At 41.0% G+C, this 13,175-nt stretch overlaps 1 protein-coding gene across 1 annotated transcript in view; it reads right to left on the bottom strand.

The window, feature by feature from the left end:
* The window catches only part of pkd1a (polycystic kidney disease 1a), an 84,866-nt gene that overhangs the window by 30,404 nt on the left and 41,287 nt on the right, over nucleotides 1-13,175 (bottom strand). The window contains exons 13-18 of the mRNA XM_016506420.1: nucleotides 12,512-12,789; nucleotides 9,488-10,252; nucleotides 7,831-7,962; nucleotides 7,565-7,740; nucleotides 5,299-5,414; nucleotides 1,538-5,187 (exon numbers count right to left, since the gene is read on the bottom strand). Coding sequence (XP_016361906.1) covers nucleotides 1,538-5,187; nucleotides 5,299-5,414; nucleotides 7,565-7,740; nucleotides 7,831-7,962; nucleotides 9,488-10,252; nucleotides 12,512-12,789 — 5,117 coding nt within the window. The remainder of the gene's footprint in view (nucleotides 1-1,537; nucleotides 5,188-5,298; nucleotides 5,415-7,564; nucleotides 7,741-7,830; nucleotides 7,963-9,487; nucleotides 10,253-12,511; nucleotides 12,790-13,175) is intronic.

Raw genomic sequence — 13,175 nt, 5'->3', positions numbered from 1 at the left:
TTTCAGAACAATGAGCTTTGTAAAAATCGACGCATTTCAGAAAGGGGGGGCATTAGAGGAGCAACAATAATGTACAGTATGTGGAAAATAATGTTTTTTGAACCTTAAACCGCATAAACACATTGCATTACTTTTTAGCAACGTCTTATGACCCCTTTAAAAGACAGAATCACTGCAGATGGTAATTAATCAACTAATTTACCTGCCTCAGGATATACAAGCCAAGAGCATAATCATCAAACAAGCTTTGGTACCTTTGTTGTTTAATGACTTCACCTAATGAGTTTTCTAATAGCATTTTAATCATTGACCATGACTATGCATCCCGAATACATGTCTGACACCCACAAAGTGTACTTTTTGTCTTAATTTTGGACAATAAATCTACTGCATTATCATTTAGAACTTAAAAAAAAAATTTTTGAGACATTTTGCTTAAAGTGTGCTTGTGCTTCCTTTAAAATAAACGCTACTTGGTTTTTATTTTATTAACCAATGCAATGACATTCATACATATTTATTGTGGCTGAAAAGTTATTTCTTGAAATATTTCACTATACCTAATACTTTGAATTTCTGTCAAGTGATAAAATGTTTTAATAAAAAGCAGGAATCTCTGTTCCCCTTCAGCAGTCACTATGATAGGTTGGGAGAACTCTAAGGAATGCAGAGTTTATCCGCTGCTAGTTATGTAACTGATCTCAAGTATAAATTATCTCAAGTATTCTCAAACAACTTCTCTCTCAAATTCAGATATTCACATATCTGTTAAGAGCTTTCAGCTCTCAAATATGCCTATGAGCTCAGTGAATAAAGCACTTGATTGTAAAATGTTTTAATGCCAATTACTCAAACTCTCCAACCCACTCCCAACAACCATGCTTTTTTAACCTTTTCATCCGCTGATCATTTCCAGAAAAAAAAAAATCTCAATTTGGATTGTTCAGCTTTAGACATGTGAGCAGTGAATGAACAGTCATCAATAACGCAAGGTCCTTCACATATTAGAGGAATCTAAACACCAACATTTGTTCTTAAATCTATTGCTATTTGACAGCCTAGATTAGGGATGTCCAATCTGGCTCATGGAGGGCCAATTTTCAGCAGAGTTTAGCTCCACCCCAACTAAACACAGATGAACCTAATAATTAAGGTCTTCATGATCAACAGAAACTTGCAGGCAGGTGTGTTGGAAGTAAACTCTACAGAAAGATGGCCCTTCCAAAGCAGGATTGGACACCCCTGGCCTAGATCCATTTATGTCAGGGGTCTTCAAACTCGGTCCTGGAGGGCCGGTGTCCTGCAGAGTTTAGCTCCAACCCTAATTAAACACACCTGAACCAGCTAATCAAGGTCTTACTAGGCATACTAGAAACTTCCAGGCAGGTCTGTTGAGGCAATTTGGAGCTAAACTCTGCAGGACACCGGCAAATCCAGGACCGAGTTTGGAGGCCCCTGATTTATATTCTTCATTGCAAGTTTAAAACATCAAAAATCATTTATTTTTATATATCTTTGACATATCAATCATGATTACCTTTGAGGTGCTCACACATTTCCAGTGGTAGTTGAGCAGGGGCTGGTTCTCCTGGTCCAAGTTAGGGTCGTAGGATTGCTCTGCACTCAAATGCAAATCTTGAGTTTTGGACCACACACGGTATGTGCCACCCTCAATGATTGGCACCAGCTTTTTGGACATGACTGAAAGTTGAATACAGGCTGCCTTCCGTAGTGGCACCCCCTCATAGGACAGAGAAAAAACTAGAGTGTAGTTCCCAGCAGAAATCGACATCTTGGGCACTGAAAGTTGGAGCCTCCGGACGTTGACTTCTGGAGGGAGACGGACCTTAGATGGTGGAGGACCTTTCTTCTCATCATCCTGACAGCGAGGGGTGGTAAGGATCTCCCAGAGGTACTCTACTCCATAGAGGCCACAGCCTTTTAAGTTCACATTGGCCTCTACCAAGGTTGGCTGGTAACGCCAGATGGCGAGTCGTGGAGCTTGAATGATCTGAACTTCTGGTTCGTCGCACTTTAGGACAGAGATGTTAACATCAGCCTGTGCTGTAACCAAGCTCACCAGGTTACTGACATTGACTCGCACCACATAGTGACCAGGAAGGATGTAGATATGGCTCAGAGAAGGTGTAGTTGTTACAGCTGCAGAAGTACCATCCCCAAAGTCCCACTGATATGTCGCTGGAGTGGAAATAGGAGTGATTCCCACATGGAAGCTGACCGTCTTGTTTACGAAGGTGTCGCTTGGTTGAGCATCCAAGGTGGCTGACCTTATGCTGTTCTGAACTCGTATAACCTTGGTCACATTTAATCCATTCAGGGAATTGAATGCTCTAAGGAATATGGTCAGATTGCCTGGCTGTTCTGGCGCATATGTCACTGACTTGCCAACCTGAGAAATCTTGAGACCATGATGAAGGTCAAAGGTCCACAGAATGGTCAGCGGCTCACGTGTTGGCGTGCATGCTACATAAGCCCTAGATACGCCAACAGGTATAGCGGCATCACAGCAGTCCTTTATAGTCAACTTGGTCACAGGCTCCATGACTTCAATATGCAGAGTCCTTCGTTCAGAACTCACCTGGTTGTGGGCAGTAAGGTTGACGTAGTACTTGGCCACACTAGTGAACTGGTGGATGTAGGTTTGATCGTTCAGAACGACAGTTGCATCACCACTAATGCTCAGGATGAAATGAACAGAAGTTCCAGATGATACCGAGATGGTAAACTCAACGTTTTCCCCAACCGCAGCAATTTGTTTGCTGGCCTTGAGCTCCAGACCCTGGATACGGTCTTGAACAGTAAAGTCACGTGAGCATGTTTCTCTGTTGATGTCATTAGTGGCATTCAACGCAACAGTGAAAATTCCCAGTTTGGGGAAGATATAGGAGGTGGTGCGCTGGTTCGATTTTGTGTTGTCTGGCAATAGCCACATCCACGAAATGCTGGATCCCATCTGTGTTTCTCCACGCAGCGAAACATTGTCCCCCGATGCTACAAAGTTCTCTGTAACATTTGTGGCGATGAAAGTCAATCCCGAGATCGGTTCTTGAATGCCGATCCACTTCGAGACCATTTCCGAGCTGACTTTGTTGGAAACCTCCACTTTAACCAGTTTCAAACCTGCACTTCTGAAACTGTGCATGACAGAGGACATGTCAGATGTTAACAGTTCACCATCTGCCCACCATCTGTAATGGAGGGCCGTCCCAAAAGTTGCAGATACTGTCATATTTGTCATAGCATTTACTGCAGCAGGGTTTGGTGAAATCTTAATGACCAGCTCCCTCACAGGATCCAGAAACTCAATAGTTTTGTTCACAGCCAGCTGGCCAAGCAAGTTGGTTGCCTTGAGGAGCACATCACAAGGACCGGGGGTGGAAAAATGTATGTCTATGGTCTTGCCCGTGAGGTTGTAGTCATGGTTCTCATGTTCCCTCAGAAGGTTCCAGCTGAAGGTCATGTTGGTGCCCTCTTTTAATGAGGCTTGTAAGTGAAGGACACGGTTGGTTGCAAAACAGCATCCTTCAATAAGCTCATCAGCCACTATCTGCAAGCCCTCCAACTCACGCTGCACAAAGATGGAAATGCTTGACTGAACCGTACTGATGTCATTCTCTGCAGTAACAATGACACTGAAGGTCCCAACAGAGCGAAAAGTGTAGAACATGGTGTGAGTTCCTTGGATAGAGGTGCACCGGTCACAGAGAATCCAAGAGTACCTTACATCATCTCCTTGGTCAAGGTGTGCCTCAAAGTGGACGGAAGTGTTCAAAGGGACATTGACAAGGCTGGCATTTACCGACAGTCCAGTGATTGGTGCCAAGACCACAACGGAAATCTCATTTTTGGTCTCACTAACTTCATTCTTGCCTGTAACAGTGATGTTAAACCTGCCTGAGGAATTGAAAGCATGTGATACGTTTGTCCCATTAAGTTGAATCCCATCTCCAAAATCCCAGATGTAGACAGCATTCACAGAGTCTGAAGATGCCTTGAAAGCATAGTCTTGGTGTAAAGAAAGATTGTTCTCTTTATCTCCATTATGGCTGATCAGCAAAAAAACAACAGATTTTTGCACCACAACTAAAACAGAGTCGTTGATACAGGAGATGTTGTTGAGCGCAGTAACTGTGACCAGATATTCCCCAGGACTCTTGAATGTAAAGGCCATCTCCTTACCACCTCGAACAGGACCTCTTGTGTCAAGTACCCCAAAATCCCATAGGTAGGTGTAGTTAAATTCTGGGAAGGCAGCTACTGTAAATTTGCTCTCCTCACCGAACTTGATGTGTATTCTCAGAGGAAACAAAGACACTGTTGTGAGTTCAGGTTGGACGCAGATCCTTGTGTAAAAATTAGCCTTGTTAGCTTCACTTGACATAAGTAGCGAGAGATGGTACTCTCCACTCTTAACGTATGAGTGTGTTTTCAGTGGTGTTCCATACTGAGTTTCATTGGGGCTTCCATCTCCAAAACTCCACACATACTGATGTCCTGAAGCGTTCCCTGACACAAATGCATGGAAGCGTACCTCTTTGTTTTCTTGAATGCACCCAGAAGGTTCTAGCGATAACACCTGTAGCACAAACACCTCAACAGGTATTGTTACCCACTGAGAGCTCACAGCATTATTTGCGGTGACATTTACGGTGTAGTTTCCATCTTTCCTGTACGTATATTCAACTTGGGGTTCCACACCAGTGTGCACTGTTCCATCACCCATGTCAAAGCTCCAAGTTACATTGTTGCCTGCTTCCAGACTTGCCGTGACAATGGTAGGCGTGTTGCGTTCCGTGGGAGCAGATGGCATCACCTCTAAGCCCCTAACGTCCTCATAGACAATAACTTCCATGCAGGTGTCTGTCGAGCTAATGGTGTTGTTCACATTCACGCAGATATTGTAGACACCGCTGTGATTGTAAGCGTGAGGAACCCTACGTTCACGTCCCTGCTGGACACTCGAATTGTCACCAAAGTTCCAGGTGTAGATGATGCCATAGGGAGACGGTAGGGGATGGGCCTCAAAGTCAGCTGGTTTTTCAGCACGTAGCAGGGGTGGGTTGATCTCAATTCGCACACTTGTCAGAATGCTAAAGACGTATACGTCGACCTTGCATGTCTTGTTCTCATAGTGGTTGGAAGCAGAGAACAATAGGGTGTACTCCCCTGCAAGAAATATGAGTACAAAAAAATCAATATAGATATAAAAAATAATGAATACAAGTAAAAATAAGGATATATCAATATGAATAAATAATATACAATTTTTTTTTTTACCTGGCTGTGCATAAATGTATGACACATTGTCACGAATCACCACCTGGTTACTAGCGGGGTTATCATAAGGGGGCTTAAACTGATGTGTACGGTTTCCTCCATCTCCAAACCACCACCTGTGACACAAAAAAAAAAAAACATTAAAACATCACAAACACACACACTGCATGCCTGATTGCATGCATTATTTTACAAATGCTTTCACAGTTTCTCACAGTGTAGACAGTGCTTTTAAAGAGGTCATGAACTGAGAAATCTAATTTCCCTTGATCTTTTGACATCTAACAGGTCAATGTACTATAAAAGGATCCTGTAAGTTTCAGAACTCAACACTTTCTCGTTAGTTCAAAAACAGCTTTAATTGAAACCAAGCAGCAAAACGACTCGTTTTGGAATTTGTCACATAATGACGTCATAGTGCAATGAAAGCTCAGCCTCTGCAGAAGAAAATAAATGCCTACTTCTTCATTATTGCCTCTTTAGCCTGCCCACTGATTCAAGCATATAGTAGGAGGAGAGGAAATACTAGAAAGATGAAAACACAGGATTACTCCATCAACGAAACCATAGAGATGCCTCCGAGGATTACAAGATGCTCTGATTTACTTCCGAATCTTGAATCTTGTTTTGCAGAGTTGGTGAAAAACAGTACAGAAAACAGCCTATTAGTTCTAAATTATGATGTTTTTGATGAAAAAATCTTGCTAACTTTATAAGTGGACCTCAGAGGACATTATAAAATAATAAAAAATATGCCGTTCATGACCCCTTTAAATACTGCATCTTGATTTTAATTGCACAAGCCATTGGGCAACTGTGACCTTACCGAAAACATTTTCAGGCAATTTTAAAGTTAACATGAATAGCAAACTATTTTACTATTTTATTGTAATGTGACAAAACAAAACAAAAAAGACAGTACTTTGTTTTATCAGTAGGGATTTGAATGGACAGTGGTTGGGGAGTTGAAAAAAAACTTGACAAGTCACTTCATTCTTACATTACAGATTATTTTGTTCCTTTTGAATAATGTGCACAGTAAGTTCAGGAACATGTATTACGTTAACTCTGGTTTCATGGTGCTTTAAAGGCAAGCTTATTGCTGTATAAAAGAGGGGACTAAAGGATGGGGGCGGGAAGACAAATTTGATTCTCTTTTGGTGCCTCAGGAATTTATAAAAGCAAGGTGGCAGGTCTGTTTTGAAGACGTTTTTAGCTGGAGGGAATAAAAGCTCTCTCTTGCAAATCTCGCTGTCTGACTCATCGCTGCAGGAGGGAGAGGTGGAGCTGGTGTTGAATCATCGCCTCGGCTCCCAGCGATACACCTTCATCTCTCGCTCCATCTTATCCCCACTTTCTCTATGGAAGTGGAACCCAAAGGAGAATCAGGTATTACGATTGACTGAACAAGCGGCGGGCTGAACTCCAGAGATACTGAGCAGACGAGATAAAAGCGCGGGGAAGAAATCGCCCTACAGTACTCGTCTGACAGACTTTTTTGACAATATATTGAGAAATCCATGAAAAATAAATAAATAAAGCAGACATCTGCAGTGGCGCGCAGCAGGCTTCTGGGGGATGGAATGGAAACTTTGGGAATCTTTCTATGCTCGGCGTTGAAGGGAAAATTATTGTCAGCATTCTGCGCTAACCACAGACTGTAAATCTAGGGAAAAGTGCCATTAAAGGGGAGCAGGCTGAGAGTGCGTGTGAGGCGGTGGAAGCCGTAGAGAAAAAGTTTGTGTACATTAAATAGTCATGTAGAAAGCCATCTATCTCTCCAAGTAGAGACATATTTAAAGAGAGCATTCACAACCCATTTTACTTCCATAATGTGACATATAAGAAAAAAAAGCATGAAAGAGCTTGATTTCACCCATCAGGAACTGATTAGATTGTAATTGTGTGTTTCATATCAATGCATCCTAATTCTAGGACTTCTTTATGAAATCTATCATTATTTGCTACTATTACTGTATTTTTTATGACAATAACATTACTGTAAATCACTGCATTAATTATGCTAAGCTGCAGCTAAAAGTGCTACCGCCAGACCCGGAGATTGGCTGAATGGATTCGAAAACGGTAAAACTCAACTGTTTAACTCTAGGGGAGTTGGAAAATGAGCCTATTTTCAAAAATAGTGGCATGTTCCTTTAAAACATCCTTAATATTGACCAATGAATCATGAAACTGGTGAAAGCTTTTAATTAATTTGATGGCTCTTTTATTTGACCAGTCGGAGCTTTACTGTCATAGAACGTACCAGAAGGTGACATCCACCGCCATGTCTATCTTCACCGATGCATAGAGGTTCAGGGGCAAACCCTGCTGCACGATTTTGGGGACTCCATGGATGGTCGGCTCAGTCATCGGGTTCATGCGGTCCACCGTGACGTTGAAGTGCTCTGTCAGCATGCTAACCTGGTTCATAGCCGTTACCTAGGAGATGAGAGATGGGTCAGTTGCCAAGCTGATAGAATCAGTGTTTCCTTTACATAAACTGGGCTGAGTTCAATGAAAACCAGTCACCGTGAGTTTGTACACTGCTGCGTTCTGGTAAATGATATTTAACATGCTGTTATAGTATGTGAAGTATGGTTTATCATCCACCGTCCATTTGAACGACGGGTCCGTACCTCCCTCCACAGAAGCCGTGTAACTCTGTAATACAAGAGGGAGGAGAAGTAGTAAGCAAATAATAAGACTATTAAAGATGAAGGTCAGGGATATAACAAAGGCAACACGGTGGATAATGGCCAGCATGAAACCGTCAGCTTCTGTCTCACAGACATCTTTTATGGGCAAAAACATAAAAGATCAGCAATAAATACTCTTTGGACAGTAGATGTTTAGAAATCAGTTTAAACTAGCCTAAAACTAGCAAACCACATGAGTTAAGCAGTTTCTAAAATATTATGAACAACACACTATCTTTGGACAGCAGATGTTTATAAAGTAAAACTATGCTTAAAGAATAGTTTAAACCAGCTTAAGGTGGTTAGGCGGGTCTGCTTTGATGGTTTGAGAGAGGTTTTAGGCATCTGTCAGGCTAGTTTAAAGCAGCAAAAATACAGCAAACCACCTGGATTAAGCAGGTTTTAAAATATTAGCAATAAATACACTACCCTTGGACAGTAAATGTTTAGAAGGAAGGTAAAGGCATGCTAAGAAAATGGTTTAAACCAGCCTTAGGTCATTATTTGATCTGTTTTGATGGTTTTAGACAGGTTTTGGGCACTTGTCAGGCTGGACAACCATTTTAAACCAGCTCAAAAAACAGCAAGCAAACCACCTGGTTTAATTGGGTTTTAAAATATTAGCAATAAATATACTATCCATGGACAACAGATGTTTAGAAAGTAAAGTCATGCTAAATAAATGGCTTAAACCTGACTAATTTGATTTAATATGGTCTGTTTTGATGATTTTAGACAGGCTTTGGGGACTTTTTAAGCCAGAAAACCAGTTTAAACCAGCAAAAAGAAGGCAAACCATCTGATTTCAGTGGTTTTTAAAACAGCTGGAAAAAAGGCTTAAACCAGCCCGAGGTGGTCAGTGGGTCTATTTGTTATGGTTTTAGACATGTTTTGAGCACTTGTCAGGCTGGTATACCTTGTTAAACCAGAAAACCACCTGGTACTATTAACAACATATACACTATTCTTGAACAGTAGATGTTTAGAAGGTAAATTCAACCTGGAAAATGGTTCAAACCAGCCTAAGCAGGTTAGGCTGGTCAGCCTTGATGGTTTTAGATGAGTTTTGGGAATTTGTCAGGTTGGGAAATCAATTTAAACCAGCACAAATAAACAGCGAACCACCTGGTATTAACAATAAACACACTATTCTTGAATGGTAGATATTTAGAAGGTAAAGTCATGCTGGAAAAAGGGTTTTAACCATCCTAAGGTGGCTATCGAGTTTGTTAAGATGGTTTTAGACAGGTTTTGGACACTTGTCAGGCTGGGAAACCACTTTAAACCAGCAAGCCTCTTGGTTTAAACTGTTTTTACAATATTAGCAATAAATACATAATCCTTTGTAGTTGTTTAAAACAGCCTAATGTGGTCTGTTTTGATGGTTTTAGACAGGTTTTGGACATTTGTCAGGCAGGGAAACCAGTTAAAACTAGCAAACCACCTTGTTAAAATGTTTTTTTTTTCTCAGCAGTGAGGATGTCACTCACCACTACGGACTCCATGAGGACTCTGTGAGCAGGATGGGGTTTGATGACGAGCCCCTGGAGAGGTTCTTTCACCCTCGCCTGAATTTGTAGCGATGCTGTGGTAACGTTGCTCTGGACGTGAAGCAGCACGTTGGTCTGTCCCGGTGTGGACCCGAGCTGGAGGTCAAACCATGCGAACATGGTGTCGTTGTACGGGTCGGGCTGCCTGCATTCGGCCACTTTCGCCATCAGGTTCTCGGGACATGTGTCATGAACGGGAACGGTCTCGTTGCTGCCCTGCCACCCAATCTGAGCGTCGGGCTGCGAGCGGACCATGACGAGAATCCACGTCTGATTGGGCAGGAAGTACACCGTCCCGTTGCGATTGGTGGGATAGATCACGGTTGGGCCCAGAGGTGGAACGACATGGATGGGACAGGATGCGGTGACAGGAAAATCCTCATCGCTGGACGTCACTTCCAAACTGTGGTCGCCAAGCTGAGGGAGGCCAGAGTGGAGAAAGGAACCCTGCAGCGCGGTGCTGTTCTGCCCCACATACAGCACCCTCACCTGGCACACCATGCCCTCCTCCCAGCCGCCCTCCGCATCCACCTGAAGCGTTTCGTTTGCGTCCCACCAACTGGAGCGGTTCTGGATGAGCACGCTCTGTTTCCATGGTGACGAGGGGTCGGAGGAGCACTGGAGGAGTCCTGACGGCCCGGCGTCGTGCTGCAGGGCAAAGAAGTCGCCAGGGGAAATCAACAAGTCCTCTATGTCATCCTGGACCTGAGTGAGAGGGAATGCATAACGAATGATTGAATGTGTGCACTCGAAACAGTTTTTCAAGTAACAAGCTACTTTTTTTGTTGTTGTTGTTGTTATGTTTTATTGTGCCAACTAGCTGGGACAATTAGAAATGCACAATATATCAGTACAGTATCAGTTATCAGATGATTATTTTGTATATTTGATTGTGCATGCTAATTTGCCGTTTTTACATTTAATGAGTCATCTAATGCTTACTAAAAACACTAATAACACTTAATTTGTAATAATTAGCATGCATCCATTTTTCATATTGTACATTATTTTTAATAATGTAAAAATTACAAGTTTGTGATTTCCTAAATTAACTTGTAGCATGATTCATTTTAATTAATCTTAAGTGATTTCTTTTTAATTAGGTTAGCCTAAACAGCATATAAATATAAGCCATTTATCGCTTTGTTTCAAATTGGTTAATTTGCATGGTTTATATACACATAACCATTAAATTATTTTTTTTTATTTTAAGTAATGAATACTTTTATTTATCAAGCCTGCATTAAACTGATCAGAAGTAAAGGCATTTGTAATTTTGCTAAACTTTTCTATTTCAAATGCATGCTATCAGTTTCCACAAAAATATTTATTTTTAACAAATAAAAAAATAACAGTTTTGAACATTGATAATAATCAGAAATGCTTCTTGAGCAGCGGATCATCATATTAGAATGATTTCTGAAGGATCATGTGACACTGAAGACTGGAGTAATGATGCTGAAAATGCAGCTTTGATCACAGAAATAAATTACATTTTACAACATATTCATATAGAAAACAGGTCTTTTAAATTGTAAAAATATTTCATGAAATTACAGTTTTTATTGTATTTTTGATCAAATAAATGCAGCCTTGGTAAGCAGAAGAGACTTTTTTTTTAAAAATAATAAAATCTTCCCAACCCCAATTTTATGAACAATAGTGTAAATAAATGATTCACCAATCAAATCTGGATTCTCACTTTGACATTCTGTGAATTTTATGTCATTTTTTGTATGCTCAGAATGCATAATATTCAATATTTGTTCATATATGCAATGTGTTCGAATTGGTTTTGGGAAGCCGTCCGAACAACCGCCAGCTAAAAGAAGAGATATATATCTGAAAAAGTCCTTTAAGGCGATATATATCCTATTCTGAAGAAATACACCTGCTTTATGTATGTATTTTTCTGTTAATCATCTTCCATTTCAAAACACCGCTTGCGATAACATTCTATTGTTTATAAAATGCACTGTTCTGAGAGCAAAACCTGACCAAATGTCAACACTGCGGTGAACGCGAGGGGGACAGTGATTACCCTTAATAATGTCCCGACCTCTGGAATTACACTGTGCCCTGAAACAGACCTCAAATACCACAGAAAAATACACAAAAACTGCCCCAAAAGAAAGCTGTGAAGAGAAGTATGTCTCTTCGTCAGACACACTGAGGGTCATTATTAGGACTGGCTTTCAGGCAGCAGAGAGGGAGTGGAAATAATTAACTGTGATCTGAACGTCACTGGAGGACATTCTGAGCCGCCCCGCATTTACTCTTCAAACGCTCTGTTTAGGCAGAACACACTGAAGGAGGGTGAAGTAGATGACCCGCAGGCCCACACACACACTCAACCTCTCATTAAAAGCTCAATGCTCTCACATTTCATCCTGAAGCTCAAGCATGCTGGACTTGTGGTCTATGTTCCAGATTTACAGAAGAGAGCTACGACAGTCAGTGGTTGAACCTTATGAAATCCGTCAAGACACAGAAATTATATTTTGCATAAATAAAATGAAACCTATTTTTTAGAAGAAGTTTTTGCATTGTGATGTTATTTTTGAAAATGAATCACATTTTCATTTCCATAATTCTGGAGTTTTTTTTTTTTTTTTTTTTTACTTCCATTGTTCTCAAAGCTGATTAATGCAATTTTTTTTTGATTGTTTTACACAAAAGCTTTTTTTTTCAGCGTAAATTACACAAAGCAAATTTGTTTAGTTTAAATTATTATAAATCATATATTTTCACATTAATGCAATGAGAAACAGTGTTATGTTCTTGACCGTTCTTGACCATTTCTGAGAGTACAAAATATGAATTTCTTCATTCTTAAGTAAAGTTATGAGACATGTTCTTGACTGTTTTCGTGAATTTCTTCATTGTTAAGTAGAAGTGAAGATTTCAGATGGAATCCAGTCTGGTTTTGATTAGGTGCAGGTCCAGGTTTTCGGTCAAACTCACCAGGACGTTGGATGGCGGTCCGGCTGGAAGGGTGATCAGCACCTCCCTGACGAGTCTGTAATCAGGATACTGTGTGCCCGCAGGCAGAGGACTGACCCCAGAACAGTTCACACAAGCCCCGGGATGACAGGGGCTGGCCAAGGGCAGACAGAGCTCAGTGTACGGACAGTACTGGCGTCCCGCTGGACACGCTGCGGCCGCTGATGGGACGGATGTGTCGCTGATCCACTCATCCGGGGCCTGACAGACAGTGATGGGGGCGCAGAGGTCACCACAACCTGAAAAAGAGTCCGTACAAATTCATTTATCATTAAAAATCATGCAGATATAACACACAGAACAATATTAATTTTATTAAAATGACTTGATCTGTTTTATTGTAAATATGGCCTTTTGTCAGGGAGACTGTGGGGTGCTGGCTGTTTTACAATTTATATAGACAGATAGATGGATAGAACGACAGACAGACAGACAGACAGACAGACAGATAGATAGAACGATAGATAGATAGATAGATAGATAGATAGATAGATAGATAGATAGATAGATAGATAGATAGATAGACAGATAGAAAGAACGATAGGTATATATATAGATAGATAGATAGAAAGAACGATAGGTATATATATAAATAGATAGATAGATAGATAGATAGATAGATAGA

The sequence above is a fragment of the Sinocyclocheilus anshuiensis genome, unplaced genomic scaffold, assembly GCF_001515605.1.
Source record: "Sinocyclocheilus anshuiensis isolate Anshui unplaced genomic scaffold, SAMN03320099.WGS_v1.1 scaffold274, whole genome shotgun sequence".
Classification (NCBI taxonomy): Eukaryota; Metazoa; Chordata; class Actinopteri; order Cypriniformes; family Cyprinidae; genus Sinocyclocheilus; species Sinocyclocheilus anshuiensis.
The sequence above is the reverse complement of the archived record's forward strand: the minus strand, read 5'-3'. Positions and strand labels throughout refer to the sequence as shown.